This window comes from Lolium perenne, chromosome 4 (assembly GCF_019359855.2).
Source record: "Lolium perenne isolate Kyuss_39 chromosome 4, Kyuss_2.0, whole genome shotgun sequence".
Taxonomy (NCBI): domain Eukaryota; kingdom Viridiplantae; phylum Streptophyta; class Magnoliopsida; order Poales; family Poaceae; genus Lolium; species Lolium perenne.
Window position 1 is genome coordinate 193704478 of NC_067247.2, and position 21604 is coordinate 193726081.

The window sequence follows — 21604 nt, forward strand, 5'->3', positions numbered from 1 at the left end:
TGTAAATTCTCTCCCCTTCGTCCCTCAACACTAGAACGATGCCCAGAGGCGAACGGAGTGAAGATTGGAATCGAGGTGGTGGCTAGGGTTCTCAAGGCTAGAAACAATTCCCTAGGTTGTATTAGTTTCTTGATTCTATGATTCTACATCTTGGATCCTAAAATAGGTGACCTTTTCCACAAACCATAGAGAAGATTTGTCCGCTTTTTAACAAAACTCCACGAATTTGGTGAACAGGATTCTTACGGAATTTATGCCTAATTCATACGTTGTGACGAGGAACTCGAAGGTTTGTTGCCCTCCAAACATCACATGGGATACATGAGCTATGCTTGCATATTTTGTGATGGTGGTAAAAAACCCTTAAGCTTTCTTTATACTCATTCCATCCAAAAAAATAAGTGTTTCAACTTTTTCTAGATATGGATGTATCTGTAACTAAATGTATCTAGATACACCCAAATCTATACAAAACTAAGACACTTATTTTTGGATAGAGGTAGTAATGTAGTATGAATGATGATGCAAACAAATCAATAATAAAATTCAAGAAGTAGCAACATGAAATATGTTCAAACATATGAGGAGGATGTTCAAAAATGAGATAAAAAATATGAGAGAAGGAGCCACCAAATCATTAATACTTATCATCTTTTACTTCAGACCCCCACGGGTTAACATGGAAATTCGAGGAGGAGAAACCGTAGAAAGTTGTAAAAAGATGAGGTTGCCATGATAACAATAAAAGCGGACAAAGCTCGATGATAGGCATAAGAGCATCTCCATCGGCGCCCCCAATAGCGATTTGGGGGCTGTGAGCGAAAATAGGCTCACACCGGCGCGCCCCAAACGGCGTCGGCGATTTTTGGAGCCCAATAGAAGCACCGGCATCCCCGTGCCGGCCCCTTGGCCAAGGGCGTGAATCGGGCGCGTCGGCGCCTCGCGAGGCGGAAAATTTGGGGCGTGGGAGCCGCCTGTCAGTGACGCCAGGACGTCGCGCGGGATATTTTACCGCCACGATGGCCGGAAACTCTCCCGCCACGACGCAACGCGAGAAATTCTCCCGCCATGACACTGCGCGGGAGGTTTCCCGCCTCGCCGGCGGTCTATATCATCCCTCTTTCCCCGCCTCATTGGCGCAAAAACCCTAGGAAAATAGCACAATGTTCGATTCGTGGGACGAGGCAGCGCTAGAGTCGGCCGTAGAAGTCGTGGAGGCGGACCCGCAGCTCGCAGAGTACGAGGCGTGGGAGGAGGCGGCGCTAGCGGCGACCATAGATGCCTATGTCGTGGACGAGCGGCAAGGCCAGGAGGCGGAGCGGCGGGATGCGGAGTGGCAAGGCCAGGAGGTGGAGCGACGACAACGGGAGGAGGCGGAGCGGCTGGAGTTCCTGGAGGAGCGGTGGCGGCGGGAGGAGCTGAGCCAGTGTCGGTGGGAGGCGCGCCAGCAGAAGTGGTGGGAGGAGCTTGTGCTGCGGCGGTTACAGCGGGAGGAGACGCAACGTCAGGATGAAGTCTGCAAGCGGCGGCGTTTGATGCAGCTCTACCTACAGAGGCAAGAGTTGGATCACCGTCGGCGGCAGGAGGACCTGGAGCGGCAGCTCGTCAGGAGGCGGTGGCCGCAGATAGAGCCGCCTACTTGACGTTCGTGGCGGAGAGAGCAGGGGATCATCGATGGATGAGCAGCGGAGAGAGGAGGGGAGAGAGCACCGGGCGATCGTCCACCTCCATAGAGCCAGATGGCCAGTAGGTAGTAGGCTAGAGATGAAGCATGTTTCATATGTCATCCGGGGTCGATGAGTGAATAATGTTTTACTCGGATTTGCCCGAAAATATTATTCATTCCTCGATCCTGAATGACATTGATACGTCTCCGACGTATCGATAATTTCTTATGTTCCATGCCACATTATTGATGTTATCTACATGTTTTATGCACACTTTATGTCATATTCGTGCATTTTCTGGAACTAACCTATTAACAAGATGCCGAAGTGCCAGTTCCTGTTTTCTGCTGTTTTTGGTTTCAGAAATCCTAGTAACGAAATATTCTCGGAATCGGACGAAATCAACGCCCAAGTTCCTATTTTCATCGGAAGCATCCAGAACACCCGGGAAGGATCAGAGGGGAGCCCTGGGGGCCCCACACCACACCCCGGCGCGGCCAGGGGGGGGCCGCGCCCCCCTATAGTGTGGGCCCCCCAGAAGCCCTCCTGCGCCGCCTCTTCGCCTATATAAAGCCCCTGGATCGAAAACCCTGATGCGTTCGACGAAAACCACAGAAACCTTCCAGAGCCGCCGCCATCGCGAGGCTAAGATCTGGGGGACAGGAGTCTCTGTTCCGGCACGCTGCCGGAGCGGGGAAGTGCCCCCGGAAGGCTTCTCCATCGACACCGCTGCCATCTCCACCGCCATCTTCATCACCGCTGCTGCTCCCATGAGAAGGGAGTAGTTCTCCATCGAGGCTCGGGGCTGTACCGGTAGCTATGTGGTTAATCTCTCTCCATGTACCTCAATACAATAATCTCATGAGCTGCTTTACATGATTGAGATTCATATGAGTTTGTATCACAATCTATCTATGTGCTACTCTAGCAAAGTTATTAAAGTAGTTCTATTCCTCCTGCACGTGTGTAAAGGTGACAGTGTGTGCACCGTGTTAGTACTTGGTTTATGCTATGATCATGATCTCTTGTAGATTGCGAAGTTAACTATTGCTATGATAATATTGATGTGATCTATTCCTCCTACATATGCATGAAGGTGACAGTGTGCATGCTATGTTAGTACTTGGTTTAATATGTTGATCTATCTTACACTATAAGGTTACTTAAATATGAACAAATTGTGGAGCTTGTTAACTCCGGCATTGAGGGTTCGTGTAATCCTACGCAATGCGTTCATCATCCAACAAAGTGTAGAGTATGCATTTATCTATTCTGTTATGTGATCAATGTTGAGAGTGTCCACTAGTGAAAGTCTAATCCCTAGGCCTTGTTCCTAAATACTGCTGCGTTACTACCGCTTGTTTACTGTTTTACTGTGTTACTACTGCTGCAATACTACCACCATCAACTACACGCCAGCAAGCTATTTTCTGGCACCGTTGCTACTGCTCATATATATTCATACCACCTGTATTTCACTATCTCTTCGCCGAACTAGTGCACCTATTAGGTGTGTTGGGGACACAAGAGACTTCTTGCTTTGTGGTTGCAGGGTTGCATGAGAGGGATATCTTTGACCTCTTCCTCCCTGAGTTCGATAAACCTTGGGTGATCCACTTAAGGGAAAACTTGCTGCTGTTCTACAAACCTCTGCTCTTAGAGGCCCAACAACATCTACTGGAAAGGAGGGGGACCGTCGACATCAAGGACATTTCTGGCGCCGTTGCCGGGGAGGAAAGGTAAAAGGCACTCATACTCCGGTTCCAGGTAAAGTACTTTTCTGGCGCCATTGTGTTTGTGCTCGAAGCTATTTCCTTTAGATCCTGCAATTGCAACTTTTTGTTTCTTGTTTACACTAGTAAGGCATAATGGACAACAATGAGCTTCTTATTTTATTTCCTGATTTAAGACATGGATGGTTTGATCCAAAAATTAAAAAACCCATGGAACATGTTAGCATGAATACTTTGAACACCATTGTTGCTAATGATATGGAAAATTCTAAGCTTGGGGAAGCTGGTTTTGATGAGCATGATCTTTTTAGTCCACCAAGCATTGAGGAGAAAATTTTCTTTGATGATACTTTGCCTCCTATTTATGATGATTATAATGATAGTAGTCTTTTGATACCACCTACTATGGAGAGTAAATTTTGTTGTGATTATACTATGCCTCCAACACTTGATGAGAATAATAATGATAGCTACTTTGTTGAATTTGCTCCCACAACTACTAATAAAATTGACTATGCTTATGTTGGGAGTAGTAATAATTTTATGCATGAGACTCATGATAAGAATGCTTTATGTGATAGTTATATTGTTGAGTTTGGGGGCAGCGTTTTGGCTCCCGGGTCCAGCTACACCTGAAATCTGTACCACCGAACATACTATAAGGATCTGTGCCAAAAGCATTTGTATGTCCGATACGTGCCTGTAGAAACTGATGTAATGATGAACGGGTATTGAGAGCTCCGTTATACGGGCCCATGCCTGGACGGAGAATTTTGAATTGGCCCATGTTGAATAGATATGGACCGGTGGTCTAGGATCTGAACCAAATATATCATATATGTACTGTATGTGTATCTCGCGAGTTTGGATGTACGGAGTATTAGAGCAACTCGAACAAACAACGCAAAATGAAGCGACCTTTTTCACGTTTACGGTGTGTTAGAGCATCTCCAGTCGCGTCTCCAAAGCGTCCCCCAAATAGATTTTTGTCCGGCGCGGCTCGATAAATGTCCAGCGTCCCGAACCCGTCCCCATCCCACAGGGGACGCACCGGGCACGTCAGATACAACGAAAAGCGAGGCGAAGCGACGCGGGCCCGACGCATCAGCGACTCATTCAAGTTCGGACCTAACCGTCGCCTACCTCGCGGCGGAAGTTATTCGCGCGCAGTGACACACGACGACATCTTTGCCTTAATGGCGACGGAGCGGCAGGCGAGACGTCTCGTCGGTGCTGCCGAGCCTCCACGCGTCGCCTGCGTTCACACGCCACCGCCCGTTCCCGCGCTATCTTCCCGCCTCTTCCCGCGCTTTCTTCCCGACGCCGGCGTCTATAAAAGGCCCTCCGGGCTCAATGGCAGCCAGCACCCCTTTCTCCGCCACAAACACAGCCCTCGTCGCTCCAACGCCGTCTCCTCCACTACCAGTGCGCAATGACGAGCCGCCCCGGCGATGACCAGTTCCCTCCACCACCGGAATCGCAGCTTGACATCGACGTCGCCGCCCGGGAAGAGCGGCGGCGGCGAGGGATGCAGCTGTGGCATGAAGATCGTCGGCAGCAGCGGGAGGCACTCGAGCAGCAGGCCCGCCAGCAACGTGAGGCGGCGCACGCGGCGGATGTAGCGACGTTCTACGCCCTTGGACCCGCAGCTAACGAGATCGCGGCGGCAGCAGCGTGTCACGAGGAGGCGCTGGCGGACACCGTTGCGGCGTTCGACGCCTCGACGGAAGAAGAGGCGCGGCGGCGCCGGACGGAGGAGATGAGCCGGCGGTGCGATGATGAGCGCCGGCGCCAGCGCGAGGAGCGGGAGGCGCTGTGCCGTGAACGTTGGGAGGCGATCGAGTGCCGGCGGCGGGACTCGATCGAGCGCCAGCAGCAGCTGGCGGCGGAGGAGCGTCAGCAGCGGGAGGCGGCGCTGGCGGCAACGGAGGTGGCCTGGGGGAGGCGGGCGGACGAGTTGGCGACGTAGGCCGACGCGTTGGCGGCGACGATGATGGAGGCGCCAACGGATGTGGAGGAGGAGGAGGCCGAGGCGGAGGAAGAGGAGACCGAGGTGGAGGACGACGACGGTGACGAGTTCGAGTGGTCCGACGACGACGGGCCGCACCCGGACGAGACGGCCGATCAGCAATGTGCGCTCGTCGAGTCCTTCGAGTCGGAGAAGAAGCTCCAGGATGATGCCTGTGCCCGCGAAGAGGCGCAGATTCATCGCGCCGTCGAGCTCTCCCTCCATGCGGCGCAACAGGGGAGGGCGGGCGTCGACGCGCTGCTGGAGCAGCGGCGTCTGGCCACCATCCTACGCACGGAGAGGCGGCGCGCGCAGCAAGAGCTGCAGCGGAGGGTAGGCGACGACGGGGCGGGTTCGTTGAACGCACCGCCGGGCGGTCGGTAGGCTAGGTTTAGATGAAAGCTAGCCTTTTTCATTCAAACTTTATAATATATAATCAAATTTGAATGAAAACCTTTATTTTCGTGCATCAATATTCATTTGGGGGCGGTGTTTGGGGGACGCGACTGGGGGGCGACGTCCCCCAAACGCGGCACGAACAAAACACGTCCCCCATGGCGCGCTTTGGGGGACGCGACTGGAGATGCTCTTATGTGCATATACGGCGCGGGCGGTTGTTACCAATCCAGATGTGTAAAAAATTGGACTAAATTTTAGTGCTTTTTTAGAAGCTCAATTTTAGGGCGACCAACACTAACTCAGAATTGATGCCGGTGTCTTCCTCGTCTGCCGGGAAGGTGTCGAGCCAACAGTCGTCGTTGTCGAGGATGGTCAGCTGTCCCAGCTCCATGAGCCGGTACTGCTCGTCGGAGAAGGTCTTCGCCACCCTTCGCATTCTTATCCACCCAATAATTGTTCCACATACTGGACGTCTTCGGGATGCACCCACCTCCACTCCGCCATGCAACACTCGTTCGCCTCCGTGACTAGCAGTTGCTGCACCGCCCTTGTGTGTAGGCGCTCGTCCTCCGCTGAAACAAGGTGCAGCGGTGCGCCAGTGGCGCTAGAATCTCCACCATCTCGCGGTTGGGGATTTCGGGGAAATTCAATAACCGCCCGCCCGCCGGCCGAACCGCAACGCGGAGTCGTCGTAGGCACGCACCGCTTCATGGCAGTGTTGAAGATCCCCAGCCAACACCGCTGCCCACCGGCGGAAATTTCCGCCGCGAAGTTGCCATCGGGGCGCTCGCGGAATCCGAAGAAGCCAACGGGGTGCCATTGACGACGACGTGAGTTGGAGGAGGCGGGGGAAATCCGAATCTACGGTGGGTTGTGGCAGGGGAGGGAAGCACGACATGAATCGATGGAGGCTATTTGTCAGGAGCGGCGGGGGGATTTTTCAGGGTGGTTGGGGAGCGGTGGAGAGAGGCTGAAGTTTTCGGCGTGCCGTCGTGCATACCACACATGTACCGCGTGTCCTAGGGTTTTTTTTTGGCGTGCCGTATTTTTTTGGACCGGTCAGTATTTTGTGATGTATGTTGGAGTTGCCCTTATGCATCTTGGCCCTAGCTTGGATGTAGTATGCATCTGCGCCCGCCCGTGTGTTGCAGCTCGCTTGTCGTGGCAGATGTTTCAAAATAGCCTTTAGCAACTAGCAACTCCGCTAGCTGGCGCCGAGCCACCGGCAACGACAGGCTGCTGTGGGCATCGTCAAGCTATAGCCAGGCGATGAGCATGTCCAATGAGGAAAAGGCGATTTCAATGTGATACGAGCCCGACGACAGGCTCTAGTAGCCTCTCGTCGGTGTATGGTCCGCTCCACGCCCGTGATGGCGACATCACGGTCGCGTTGACACGACTCCTCCTTCGCCCCGCGCCAGAGCGGCGTCCCAACACCCTCTCCGTCTGCAAAGTTGCCTCCATTTCTACGTCATAGCGGGCATGGCCCCTCGCCACAACCTCCAACACCTCGTCCATCGCCGGAGCCACCTCCTCCAACTCCCGGTTATCTCGAACAACCTGTGGTTGCTCCCTGCCGACACCACGCCCTTGTGTGCCGGCGTAGAAACACACCGCTAGACATGACAACTCTGCAACCCTCGTAACCACTCTGCGGTCGTAGCTGGCCAGCATCGCTGCCACCATGGCCTGACGGCGATCGCCGTCTAGCGGGACGGTCTCGAAAGACACGAGCAGCACCCGCTACTTGTCGGTCACGTCCATAGCCTTAGGGCTCCTTTGATTCAAAGGATTTTCATAGGAATTGTGTAGGATTTGGTTCCTATGGGAAAATTTCCTATACATGTTGTTTGATTCGTAGGAACATATCCTATAGGAAAAATTCCTATAGGAATGTTGTAGTGTAATTCCTATAGGAAAAAAAATATTAGCTCATACCTCATGGAAAAATTCCTTTGCTACAATCAAACAAACTTCATCTTCCTATAGGATTCAAGTAGACATGTCATTCCAATCCTATACCTTTCTTATTCCTATGTTTTTCCTATCCTTTAAATCAAAGGAGCCCTTATCGTCGCCGAATTTTTCAAGGTCGTGTTCGTAGTCGATGTCATCGTTGATGGCGTCGAGGTCGACGTGGTCGGCGTCCATGGGAGCCGGCGGATGCACTCCCAAAACGTTGGGAGCGCGCGCCAAGTTCCCCGCGCACTCGAATCGGTAGCTCAGCTCGCCAATTGAGCGGCCACGCGTGGGATTCGACATGCCTTGCGCGGGAACCAGAAATCATCGGTGGCAAGTCTCAACGGGACGGTAATCGTTGATGGTGCCAAAAAATGCGTCGCCCCCCCCCCCCCCCCCATGTTGCCCCAGACATACTAATTTAGCCAATTTCCTTGTGTGCCATTCGACCTAAACGAATAAAAACGGTGACATTTCATGCCCAAAATAGGTCGACTCGCTAAAGATGCCCTAAGAATTGTGTATTCTTCGGTTCTTCGCTTGGGTGCCACCAGCATCACAGAGACGGCGGGGCTGGTAAGATGACAGAACATACTTGTGTGTCTTCTACGATTGCCCGGGTTGTGCTCCCAAGCAGGGTTTTAAACATTTTTTGGAGGATTTTCTTTCGCTCCAAGCTGAGATTCGCAAATTTCGTTAAATTAGCGAAATTTTGCAGAAAAAATGAGTAATTTCGCTCAGTTTTAAATTTCTAGAAATTAAATTCAATAGGCAAAAAAGTGTGGAAATTATGACCTTATTTACTGCCCCACGGCCCTCAACCACCAAACTAGTCCTTTTTTTTCCAAATTTCAACATAGTTTTCGGACTGAATTATGTTTTCTCGCCCCTAACCGGGAGTTCCGCACCTCCGTGGATGCCCACCGCGCCTCGTGCTCCCATGGATCTCGGGAGTTTCTTCATTGGGGAAACCTGAGATGGCAGCGGCGGCACTCAATTTGCAGGGTGACAACGCTGCCCGGATATGGATATCTGGGCCAAGGGCACCTCCAACGCCCGGACGCAAACGAATGCATCATGACTGTTTGCGGTGGGGCGGCCGAAATATGCGCCTGCATCCTAACCCAGCGGCCCAACGCATAGCGACCGGGCTGTTCGCCGAGACGCAAATGTGGCCCAAATTTGCGCCTCGGATGCGTCTGGGCGGATGCTGCACTGTCGCGGCGCTTGACCACTCGCTTCTCCCACGATCCCGCCTGCCAGCGGGCGTGAGGCCTGTTTCGGACGCATCGTTTTGGCGGCCATCTCTTTGGCGGTTATCGCTTCTGCGTCTGCTCCATAGCCTTCACCATCAACGACGCCGCTTTGTCTTCTGCGCGCGCACCAGCCTGGCGGGCGGCGGCTGGCCTCATGCGCCACCATCAATGGTATCTTGTCTCGTGCATGCCCGGCTTTTAAAAGTGACTGGCATCATCCCTGCCATTGGCCACCACTGACACCTCCACTCCCACAAATACCACCGCGCGCCGGCTCGCCACCACGGGGAAGAAAAGGAACAATTTCAAAGCGTCTGATAGCGGCGTGAAGAAGGTGGCACGGCCGAACAGGGTGCCGCTCGCCGTCGAGATGGCACGGCTGATGCATGAACACTGGATGTCCTGCGGCAACTAGTAGGACGTGCACCTGCCTAGCGGCGGCTGGCGGCTCAGGAACCTCCGGGTGCCTGTCCCACCCGTGCCTCCGTGCGATCCGGAGCAGACCATTGAGATCCGGTGTAGGTGGCCGTACCTACCGGCGGGCCTCCGCGCCGACCCCGCCTACGCTGTCGACTCCGATCGATGGCTCAACTGACGCCGGTTCGAGGCGGATCCAAGGAGGAAGCCAGGATTCCTCGGCAACACGGACTACCCGTTTGATCCGCCTCGGCCACATGCACGCCTTGTTGCGCCTCGTCGAGGACGACACTCGTCTCCTCATGCACCTCCGTAGGACGACGAGGCGCTCACCTACTACAACGAGGAGGCCAACGACGACTTCGTGGGAAGCGTCTTCCACGGCTGCTAGACCTTCATGGACAAGGGCCGGGAGTTCTAGCTGCTGGCGACAATAACCGACGAAGAGATCGCGAGGCTCAGTATCCTCGCGTCGAAGGTGCCGCAGGCGCCTCCGCCGCTGCCCCGGTATGCCACCGGCATCAAGCCGCCAGGCCTCATAGAGGATGAGGCCCTAGAATGGGCGCTGCAGAACTTGGCCCCACACCCGCTGCCGCCTCCACCTCTGCCGTTCAATCTGTGGGTTGCGTCGGTCGGTCCACTTTCACCATCGGCAACATCAGCGTACGTTTTGCCGGCTGCGAACTAGCCATGAGCAATCTCGGAATTCGTCGTGATCGACGACGAGGACGAGGAGTAGGCTGGAGTAGGAGACGCTACATGGACCTTTTATTTTTTATTTTTCTTTATTCTCTATGTAAATTATGTTTTTCTTGAATGTAAAATCTTCAAAAAAAATTGAGTCGGACCTAGATGCACGATTGAATTTAAGTATTTCGGCCAACGTAAATGGACGCATGCAGTCAATTTAGACATCCATTTTACGGGCCTAAACCAATACAAGAGGCGTTGGACCTCAGAGCATGCAGTACTATATTTGATGATGGTCCAAGAGGTCAGGAAAAAGTTTATACCGGTACAACAATAGATAGACCGTCGCAATCCAACTGTTACAAGTCCACTGTACAAAACTGACAGCGCGTGGCAATATACTGGATGGAATACATAGGTTGTCATCGGTCTGTCTTCAGCCGATTGGTTCAGCTATCGTGTGCATTTGAACTCGGGAGTCAAGATGGATTTCCGGTTGAGTTTGCTCATGTCACTACTGAAAGTTATTATGAGAGAGGAAAATATGGTTGTGGAAATTTTCATGTTACTAAAACACCTCTCTATGTGCTGAAATTTTTTAAGCTACACTTGTTTTATCTTCCTATGCTTGTTACTTTGCTCTTCATGAACTTGTTTATTTACAAGATTCCTATGCATAGGAAGCATGTTAGACTTAAATGTGTTTTGAATTTGCCTCATGATGCTCTCTTTTGCTTCAAATACTATTTCTTGCGAGTGCATCATTAAAACTGCTGAGCCCATCTTAATGGCTATAAAGAAAGAACTTCTTGGGAGATAACCCATGTGTTATTTTGCTACAGTATTTTGTTTAATATTTGTGTCTCGGAAGTTGTTTACTACTGTAGCAACCTCTCCTTATCTTAGTTTTGTGTTTTGTTGTGCCAAGTAAAGCCGTTGATAGAAAAGTAAGTACTAGATTTGGATTACTGCACAGTTCCAGATTTCTTTGCTGTCACGAATCTGGGTCCACCTCCCTGTAGGTAGCTCAGAAAATTAAGCCAATTTACGTGCATGATCCTCAGATATGTACGCAACTTTCATTCAATTTGAGCATTTTCATTTGAGCAAGTCTGGTGCCATTTTAAAATTCGTCAATACGAACTGTTCTGTTTTGACAGATTCTGCCTTTTATTTCGCATTGCCTCTTTTGCTATGTTGGATGAATTTCTTTGATCCACTAATGTCCAGTAGCATTATGCAATGTCCAGAAGTGTTAAGAATGATTGTGTCACCTCCGAATATGTTAATTTTTATTGTGCACTAACCCTCTAATGAGTTGTTTCGAGTTTGGTGTGGAGGAAGTTTTCAAGGGTCAAGAGAGGAGGATGATATACTATGATCAAGAAGAGTGAAGAGTTTAAGCTTGGGGATGCCCTGGTGGTTCATCCCTGCATATATCAAGAAGACTCAAGCATCTAAGCTTGGGGATGCCCAAGGCATCCCCTTCTTCATCGACAACATTATCAGGTTCCTCCCCTGAAACTATATTTTTATTCGGTCACATCTTATGTACTTTACTTGGAGCGTCTGTTTGTTTTTGTTTTTGTTTGTGTTTGAATAAATTGGATTACATCATGCTTGTGTGGGAGGGAGACACGCTCCGCTGTAGCATATGGACAATTATGTCCTTGGTTTCTACTCATAGTATTCATGGCGAAGTTTCTCCTTCGTTAAATTGTTATATGGTTGGAATTGGAAAATGATACATGTAGTAATTGCTATAAATGTTTTGGGTAATGTGATACTTGGCAATTGTTGTGCTCATGATTAAGCTCTTGCATCATATGCTTTGCACCCATTAATGAAGAAATACATAGAGCATGCTAAAATTTGGTTTGCATATTTGGTTTCTCTAAGGTCTAGATAATTTCTAGTATTGAGTTTGAACAACAAGGAAGACGGTGTAGAGTCTTATAATGTTTTCAATATGTCTTTTATGTGAGTTTTGCTGCACCGGTTCATCCTTGTGTTTGTTTCAAATAAGCCTTGCTAGCCTAAACCTTGTATCGAGAGGGAATACTTCTCATGCATCCAAAATACTTGAGCCAACCACTATGCCATTTGTGTCCACCATACCTACCTACTACATGGTATTTCTCCGCCATTCCAAAGTAAATTGCTTGAGTGCTACCTTTAAACAATTCAAAATTTATCACCTCTGATTTGTGTAAATGTTTTATAGCTCATGAGGAAGTATGTGGTGTTTATCTTTGAATCTTGTTGGGCAACTTTCACCAATGGACTAGTGGCTTCATCCGCTTATCCAATAATTTTGCAAAAAGAGCTGGCAATGGGATTCCCAGTCCCAAATTAATTAATAAAAAGGCACTCCTTCATGGTATGAGATTGTTGGCAGGCACCCGAGGATTCGGCTAGCCATGGTTTGTGAAAGAAAGGTTGGAAGGAGTGCCACCCAAAATAAAATAAAATGGGAGCCGCTCTTTGAAGGTTTGTCTGGCAAGGGGGTTAGAGTACCCGCTACCATTCGTTGACAACAACAAGCACCTCTCAAAATTTTACTTTTATGCTCTCTATATGTTTTCAAAATCAAAGCTCTAGCACAAATATAGCAATCGATGCTTTCCTCTTTGAAGGACCATTCTTTTACTTTTATTGTTGAGTCAGTTCACCTATTTCTCTCCATCTCAAGAAGCAAACACTTGTGTGAACTGTGCATTGATTCCTACATACTTGCATATTGCACTTATTATATTACTCTATGTTGACAATATCCATGAGATATACATGTTACAAGTTGAAAGCAACCGCTGAAACTTAATCTTCTTTTGTGTTGCTTCAATGCTTTTACTATGAATTATTGCTTTATGAGTTAACTCTTATGCAAGACTTATTGATGCTTGTCTTTAAGTACTATTCATGAAAAGTCTTTGCTTTATGATTCAGTTGTTTACTCATGTCATATACATTGTTTTGATCGCTGCATTCACTACATATGCTTTACAAATAGTATGATCAAGGTTATGATGGCATGTCACTCCAGAAATTATCTGTGTTATCGTCGTTTTACACTGCTGGACGACAGAACTAAGCAGGGATGCTGATACGTCTCCGACGTATCGATAATTTCTTATGTTCCATGCCACATTATTGATGTTATCTACATGTTTTATGCACACTTTATGTCATATTCGTGCATTTTCTGGAACTAACCTATTAACAAGATGCCGAAGTGCCGTTCACTGTTTCTGCTGTTTTTGGTTTCGAAATCCTAGTAACGAAATATTCTCGGAATCGGACGAAATCAACGCCCAAGTTCCTATTTTCATCGGAAGCATCCGTAACACCGGGAAGGATCGGAGGGGAGCCACAGGGCCCCACACCACACCCGGCGCGGCCGGGGGGGGCCGCGCCCCCTATAGTGTGGGCCCCGGAAGCCCTCTGCACCGCCTCTTCGCCTATATAAAGCCCCTGGATCGAAAACCACGATGCGTTCGACGAAAACCACGAAACCTTCCGAGCCGCCGCCATCGTGAGGCCAAGATGCGGGGACGGGAGTCTCTGTTCCGGCACGCTGCCGGAGCGGGGAAGTGCCCCGGAAGGCTTCTCCATCGACACCGCTGCCATCTCCACCGCCATCTTCATCACCGCTGCTGCTCCCATGAGGAGGGAGTAGTTCTCCATCGAGGCTCGGGGCTGTACCGGTAGCTATGTGGTTAATCTCTCTCCATGTACCTCAATACAATAATCTCATGAGCTGCTTTACATGATTGAGATTCATATGAGTTTGTATCACAATCTATCTATGTGCTACTCTAGCAAAGTTATTAAAGTAGTTCTATTCCTCCTGCACGTGTGTAAAGGTGACAGTGTGTGCACCGTGTTAGTACTTGGTTTATGCTATGATCATGATCTCTTGTAGATTGCGAAGTTAACTATTGCTATGATAATATTGATGTGATCTATTCCTCCTACATATGCATGAAGGTGACAGTGTGCATGCTATGTTAGTACTTGGTTTAATCTGTTGATCTATCTTACACTATAAGGTTACTTAAATATGAACAAATTGTGGAGCTTGTTAACTCCGGCATTGAGGGTTCGTGTAATCCTACGCAATGCGTTCATCATCCAACAAAGTGTAGAGTATGCATTTATCTATTCTGTTATGTGATCAATGTTGAGAGTGTCCACTAGTGAAAGTCTAATCCCTAGGCCTTGTTCCTAAATACTGCTGCGTTACTACCGCTTGTTTACTGTTTTACTGTGTTACTACTGCTGCAATACTACCACCATCAACTACACGCCAGCAAGCTATTTTCTGGCACCGTTGCTACTGCTCATATATATTCATACCACCTGTATTTCACTATCTCTTCGCCGAACTAGTGCACCTATTAGGTGTGTTGGGGACACAAGAGACTTCTTGCTTTGTGGTTGCAGGGTTGCATGAGAGGGATATCTTTGACCTCTTCCTCCCTGAGTTCGATAAACCTTGGGTGATCCACTTAAGGGAAAACTTGCTGCTGTTCTACAAACCTCTGCTCTTGGAGGCCCAACACTGTCTACAGGAAAGGAGGGGGAACGTAGACATCAGACATTAAAATGAAACTCAAGTATAAATATGTAGTTTATGTAAAAAAACATCTATCGAGGCCACCAATTTGGGGGCGCGGGTATGGAAACAGCTCCCCCAATTAGAGGATGCAGTGCCGACGTCCCCCATACGGAAGTGTCGGCGCCTCTGCCGGTGACTGTTTGGGAGGCGCCGGTGGAGATGCTCTAAGAATGTGGTCGGACTAGATGGAAGGCTAGCGAGGCCTATCCCATCCAGTCAATAATATTTTTGAGTGGACATCGAGTCAATGTCGTGCCCTAACTTTTCTTATAGAGAGAATTCCTTATTTGACACTACCTTAAATTTCAGTTCCCTATTTGACACTCAAAAACTTTTTCTTCCCTATTTGACCATATGTGTAAATTTCTTTCCTTATTTCACACCACCGTCCATTCTGTTAGTCCCTACCGTCAATTTTGATTTTCTTGGACCAAATTACCCTTTCGTTTATGCATATGCAACCATGGAAAAAAACTAGTAGCTAAGCAGCGCTGTGAATAAGGATGGCAATGGGCAGGGTATGGGCAGGGTAGAGCAATACCATACCCATACCCGTATAGTTGATGGGTACAAACTTCTACCCATACCCGTGCCCATGGGTATAAAAGTTTACCCATACCCATACCCGGCGGGTACCCGTACCCATTAGGTACCCGGTGGGTAGGTCAAATTATACACAAGTCACTCGCTTTACATTTATCAATAAAACATTCGATCCAAAAAAAAGAATTATCTCAACTCGATAACAAGTAGTTTAGTACATAACAATTAAAAAATATGAAAATCCCATTCTCATATAGTAACTCATAAGTAAACAAAAGTAGACATGTCACGTCGAAATTGACAATAAATGAGCAGGGTATGGGTATACCTTCAGGTACAAAGCTATACCCAAACCCTACCCATGACTTAACGGGTAGGATATGGGTACTACCCATGGGCATGAAAGTGTACCCATACCCTACCCATACGGGTACGGTACCCGCGGGTACCCATACCCGTAGGTAAAATTGCCATCCTTAGCCGTGAATCTTGTTGTGACATGGAAGATGAACAACTAGCCGACTAGCTCTAGCCGTGGAGCTTTTGCTCTCAGTGCCGCGCGCAGCAGCGCTGCAACACGGTGAGCTAGACAGGTGGTTTGTTCAGGGGTGGGGGACGTCGGGCATGGGACTAGCGGGGATGGAGCTGCAGCGTCTGGAGCCTGGTTGGCGTTGGGATTGGGGCTACCCGGCGGCGGTGCGTAGACTATTTGCCGGCGGTCGGCGGACCAGTGGTTGGCAATGGATCTTCGGATGCGCATGAGAGTACTGAATTGACAGGTTATGTTAGGTAATCAGGAGTCCGGGCATGATTTTTCAGTCTTTTTTTTAAATTCCGGGCCGAGTATGCAGGTTCTGATTAATTTTGCAATCCTTTTAAATAAAATCAGAGGAGAGTTTTATATGGAGTAATTAAAATCGATTATGTCTTGACTAAATATCTGGTGGTCTCATTTGGTGAGGTAACAATGACCAGATATATTGCTGCTTTTGTAAAAAAAAAAGAACTCATATAACGCACTAGGGGCAAAATCATCTTCTTACATTCTCAGTTAACGTCCTTAGTGTTCAAAATGAACTAAAGTGTCATATAAGGAAAGAAATTTGCATTTAGGGTCAAATAAGGAAGAAAAAGTTTCTAAGTGTCAAATAGGGAACCGAAATTTAAGGGAGTGTTAAATAAGGAATTCTCTCTTTCTTATACACTCTATCTATTCTAAATTAATTGATTTTTTTATATACATATATTTGGACGCGTTTTAGTATGTAGATACATGTGCATCTAGATAAAATGGAGTCAAAGAATTAGAAAGTTTATGGATAAGTAGTATCACACTTTTATCACTTATTAATGGGCTTATTAATACACGTACAAAATCACTTCGATCTATATTACTTGATGCTAAAATAAATGTATCCAGTGAATGGGAGGAAAAACTAGACAATATCTTTTTCGATTAAAGAGTACCGTATTGATGTGTAGATGTATTTGATTAAGATCTTCCTCAAATATATAGCCTGACAAAGGGTGAACCCTGCGTGGAGGTGACGCTGACCAAACGCAACCTCGGATCAAGGGGAATTTTATTTTTTGCCCCTCTTTACTTTGCCACTCTACAATTTGCCCTTATTTACTTTGACATCTATTTTTTGCCACTCTTTACTTTGCCTCTTGATTATTTGCCCTGTAACAGGTTGGGCCTGCTTGCAATGTCCAAAATACCCCAAACAAATACATGTTGACTTGTATCGATTGAGATCTGGATACGTTCTTTTACGGCTCAAGCAGAGAAAGCGAGCAGCAGCCGGCGGAATCCCTCACAGCGGCTCACCATGGCGGCCCGAGCAAAGGATGAAAGGAAGGTTGGCAGCGGAATTCCGGGGAGCACGACGACCACTCCCCCGCGACGCTAGGCATCAACCACCTCATCCTGCCCTCCCCTGCGTCTTGAGAGCTGCGGAGGAGCTGGGAGGTGCGGCGGGTGTGGATGTACCGCGCCGGGGGAAGTAACTAGCTGCGGAGATGCAGCGACGATCGAAGAGGTCCAGCCCCAGTGGCGGAGGTGCTGCAGCGATTGAGACGTGCAGGTAAGCGGAGATGGCCGCAGCAGTTCTTCCTGGTTCTTTCTAAATAGGGGAGAAAGGGTGATTCTAATCACGTGTGCAGACAGGGGCAGGGGCAGTTATGTCATGAAGTTTTGTCCTAGATCCTAAAATGAAACGAAAATAAATCAGAAGGGCAAATGCAATGTAAAGAGTGGCAAAACGTAGATGCGAAAATAAATAAGGGCAAATGGTAGATTGCCAAAGTAAAGCATGGCAAAAAGTAAAATTCCCCTCGGATCAACGCCTAGTTATTCTTCTCGCCCCGTTTACCCGTCGTCACCTGCATCTCCGCACGCGCTCTCTCTTCCCGCACCGCACCGCACCTCCGGCGAGCATCGCGCACCTCCGGCCGCCGCCATCTCGCTCCCTCTATCTCCCGTGATGGCGTCGCGCGGCGGCGGGCAGACCTACGGCTTCCCCATCTACTGCGCCTCCTGGCTCCCACTCGCCCACATCCTCAAGCCCTCCGCCGACGATGCCGCGGAGGCGGACGCGCCCTCTCCGGCCCCGGCCCCTCCCCCGCGCCCCATGGTGACCCTCGGCGGAGGTGGCGGCGAGGGCAATAGCGGCGTGCCCAACGCGCTGGTCGTCGCCGCGGTCGACCCTGCCGCGGCGGGGGCGCCCCCGGCGCTCTCCCCCGAGCCGGTGAGCGATCCTTGCCCCCCTCGCTCTCTAGTTTCGCCAGATCCGCACAGATCTCCGGAGAGGTTTACGTGCTAACCTAACGCTGGCTGTTGTGCTGATGGCGGGGGTGCAGGTGTTTAGGCTGCAGACGGGTCAGCAGGTGCCATACAGGATGTCTGTCCACCCCCATGGCCACGGCGTCGTCTGCGCCTTCCCCAACGGCTGCAGGTACTTGGATCCTCGATGAATCCTGTACATTTTCATATACTCGCTAGTGTGCTGTGAATTTTGATTAGCTCAAAATCTTCATAATGTGATCTTCAATGTTACCTTGTCAACCTGCGGTTTGCGTTGTGTCTATGCTTGGAATACTTGGGTAAGTATGGTACCTTAGATTGGTCGGTAGATTGTTGTGGATGTAAGTTGTTTTGGCTCTACATTCTTGTCAATTCAACCAAATATAATCGCCATACCATATCACAACATAGTGTTCAAGACTTCAGGTTACAATATGATGATATTCTTGATAACTCCATACTTAACTTCAATAGTCGGTGTAGGCAGTATGTTGGATTTGTTAGTAATTTGGAGCATGGGTATCTGTTCCATCTTTTTATGGCATGTTCATCTAAGTTGACTTCTTGTGTCTATCTCATTGGCACCAACCATATACTGGGCTTTCTGGGTCGAGTTAGGGTAAATGAACTGGTGGTTAAGTAAGTAATAGCTGCAAAACATTTAACTGTTATATTTCTTCGATCATCCTAGCTTCTACTTCTGCTGTTCCCTAGTATAGGATATAGGACGTTTTAGCAAGCTAAATTAGTTTGCCAAAACGTCTTATATTAGGGAATGGGTGGAATATAAAATAGGCCTGTGTTCTGATAGATCCATAATGTGTTTGGTGTAGCCAATGATCTTCAGTTCAGAATTTCAACCATGTGCCACGTGTATAGGTTGTTGCGATGGGAATTACCAGAAGGAGAGGATCCACACAGACTAGAATTGAGATCTGACCAAGAGGCTTTAGCGACGCTAAGTGATGTTGGTTTACAGTTGGCGGTGTCATTCAGTGAAGCGGGCTCACTACTTGCAACTGGTGGTGAGGTAAATGAATGCCCTGTCACTTACTTTTTCATAGAGTAATATTCCCACTGGTGTGCATGTATTATTGCCTTCCTTTTTGCCAATTCAAATTGTCTGTTGGTCGTTAAGGCGTTAGTTTGGTTTATAACCTGTTTATTGCCATTTTTTGTATTCCCTAAATTGCTTTATTTTCAGTAGTAGTCATGTAGGTGCACATACTTAGTCAGATCTGACAGTTGTAGGTATTCATAGAAACAAAAACAATAATGTATAGTTGGTTACTTCATGCATGAAGCAATCTGATACATGGTTATTGTGGCAACACCTGGATCATACACTATAGCTATAGAACTTGTAACTTAGTCTGGCCACCTAATGAGCTTTTTACAATATTTGAGAACCACTGTTTGACCCATAGGGTTAGGCAACTGAGGCTGGCATAGAATGTTTAAGGGAATTTTTTACAACAGTTCGGGAATAATTGGTTGCAGTTGAGCATATGGACAGATCAGGAGTATTTTAGTATTCCCATACATCTTAGTGTTGTCTTCATTATTCAGATTAAAACAAACTTAAACACGTAGAAGCTCTAGGAAGTTTTTATTGCTTCATTATCTTGATATATTCCAGCAGTCACTTCTTATAGGCATCCAAACGTTTTTTACCTTCTATTTAATTACTAATTACCAAGCTATTCTGATTTTTCTGTCATTTAGTTAACAAATTGCACATACAAATTATAGCCATGCGCTTGCGCTTTTGAGGATTGGTCGATTGTTCATATAGTGTTGCTGTCATCTTCTAGTTATTCTATGGCAGTCGGAACAGAACATATATGATTATTAAGCATGTTAAATAGTTTATCTATGTGCTATACAGGATGGACATTTAAGGGTCTTCAGATGGCCTACCATGGAAACCATTGTTGAAGAACCTGATACTAAAACATCTGTTAAGGATCTTAGTTTCAGGTAAAATAGTGCTGCGTGGACCTTCTTTTCCAGATGGATATTGGTTGTATGATACTGATGGGTTGCCTCTATTGTTGGGCATGCTTTTAGTTCCGATGAGAGGTTTCTAGCTGTGAATAGGAGCAGTGGCCCATCTAGAGTGTGGGATTTAGAGTCAGCTGAAGCTGTGGCTAATCTGCCAAGAGAAGCTGTGAGTGTTTTTCTTGTTCTGACAATTTCTGTTGAATTATTTTCTTTGTTTAAGGTGAACTTCTAACTCCTACTTTTCCAGGGAGAAATATTTGGATTCTGCAGATTTTTGAATAAGCCTGACAACAGCCAGATCCTCTTTGTTACAGCGATGCAAGGTGATGACAAGACTTGAGTTTACCCTGTTATGAATGGAATTGTTTGAATTTCTCTAAAAAAAATGTACATAATTGTTTGGTAAACCGGAGACCTGACAGTTACAGAATAATCTGCTTCTTAGGTGATTATGGAAAAATAATATCTTGGAATACTACCTCATGGACGAGAATTGGATCAAAGAAAATAACTCGTGAGGCGATTTCAGCATTTGCTGTCTCGCCTGACGGTACACTTCTAGCATTGTGAGCAAGGAACTATTATTGAATTGTAGCAATGAACTTATGGTTAACATGGCTGCATGTTTTATTGGAGGTCTAATATGCTTGCCTTTGCGTGCCCAGTGGAACTATCGAGGGAAGCATCAGCGTACTTGGCTCAAGAGACATGCGAGTGCTTGTAAAAGTTAAGAAGGCACATCTTGGCATTGTTACTACGTTGGCTTTCTCTCAAGACTCAAGGTCAGTACCTGTGCTCTGCTTTAGTTGATGAATTCCACATGCAGTCTGTCATTGTTGTTACTTTATTATATCAGGACCTTGCTGTCGACTTCCTTTGACTCAACTGCAAGGCTCACATCGACTGCACCCCCAAAGAGTACAGGTATGTCGGATGCAGATCTTCAGTTCTCGACTTGTTGTGTACTTGCCAATTTTTTGGGAGTATTCTAAGAATGGCTGCTTGTTTTCTGACAGGTGTGAGCCTGTGGTCCATGATACTAGCTATCGTACTCGCAATTTTTGTATATTACTATATGCAGCACAAAGAAGATCTCTTGGCAATGTTGCCAAAGTGAAAGTTTTGTTCTATCTTCTGATATCTCACAGCTTACCTCTGTGATTATCTGATCTTCTACCGGAGATAAATGCTTATTTGTGTCAGAGCTAGAGCAATTTTTGTATTTATGTCAAAGACGAAGCGTCGATTTATCTCTCAAGTTTTGTACCAATCGCAAAAACCACCAGGCTAGTTATCAGGTCACGCTGGTATAGAAATGGACAAGTTCCCTGGGTTTGTAAAATTGATGGCCCTTTATGACTTATATCCTGTAGTACCATAGTTTTATCCTCTTGCGGAATTTTCCAGAGTCCACTGTAAAGAATTTGGGACCAAGTTATGATGCATGTCAAGTAAAACCATATGAAGGTTAATGAAAACAAGTGTGCTTCACTAGTGTTTTAAA

At 47.7% G+C, this 21604-nt stretch overlaps 1 protein-coding gene across 1 annotated transcript; it reads left to right on the plus strand.

Moving 5' to 3' along the window:
- The first annotated feature begins 17668 nt into the window (after nt 1–17668).
- LOC127295302 (SEC12-like protein 2) lies at nt 17669–21604 on the plus strand. Its single transcript, XM_051325230.2, has 10 exons — nt 17669–18040; nt 18153–18247; nt 18976–19126; nt 19985–20076; nt 20167–20266; nt 20348–20423; nt 20546–20666; nt 20766–20882; nt 20957–21024; nt 21117–21604. The coding sequence occupies exons 1-10, from the start codon at nt 17777–17779 to the stop codon at nt 21215–21217; spliced, it is 1185 nt and encodes a 394-aa protein (XP_051181190.1). The 5' UTR covers nt 17669–17776; the 3' UTR covers nt 21218–21604.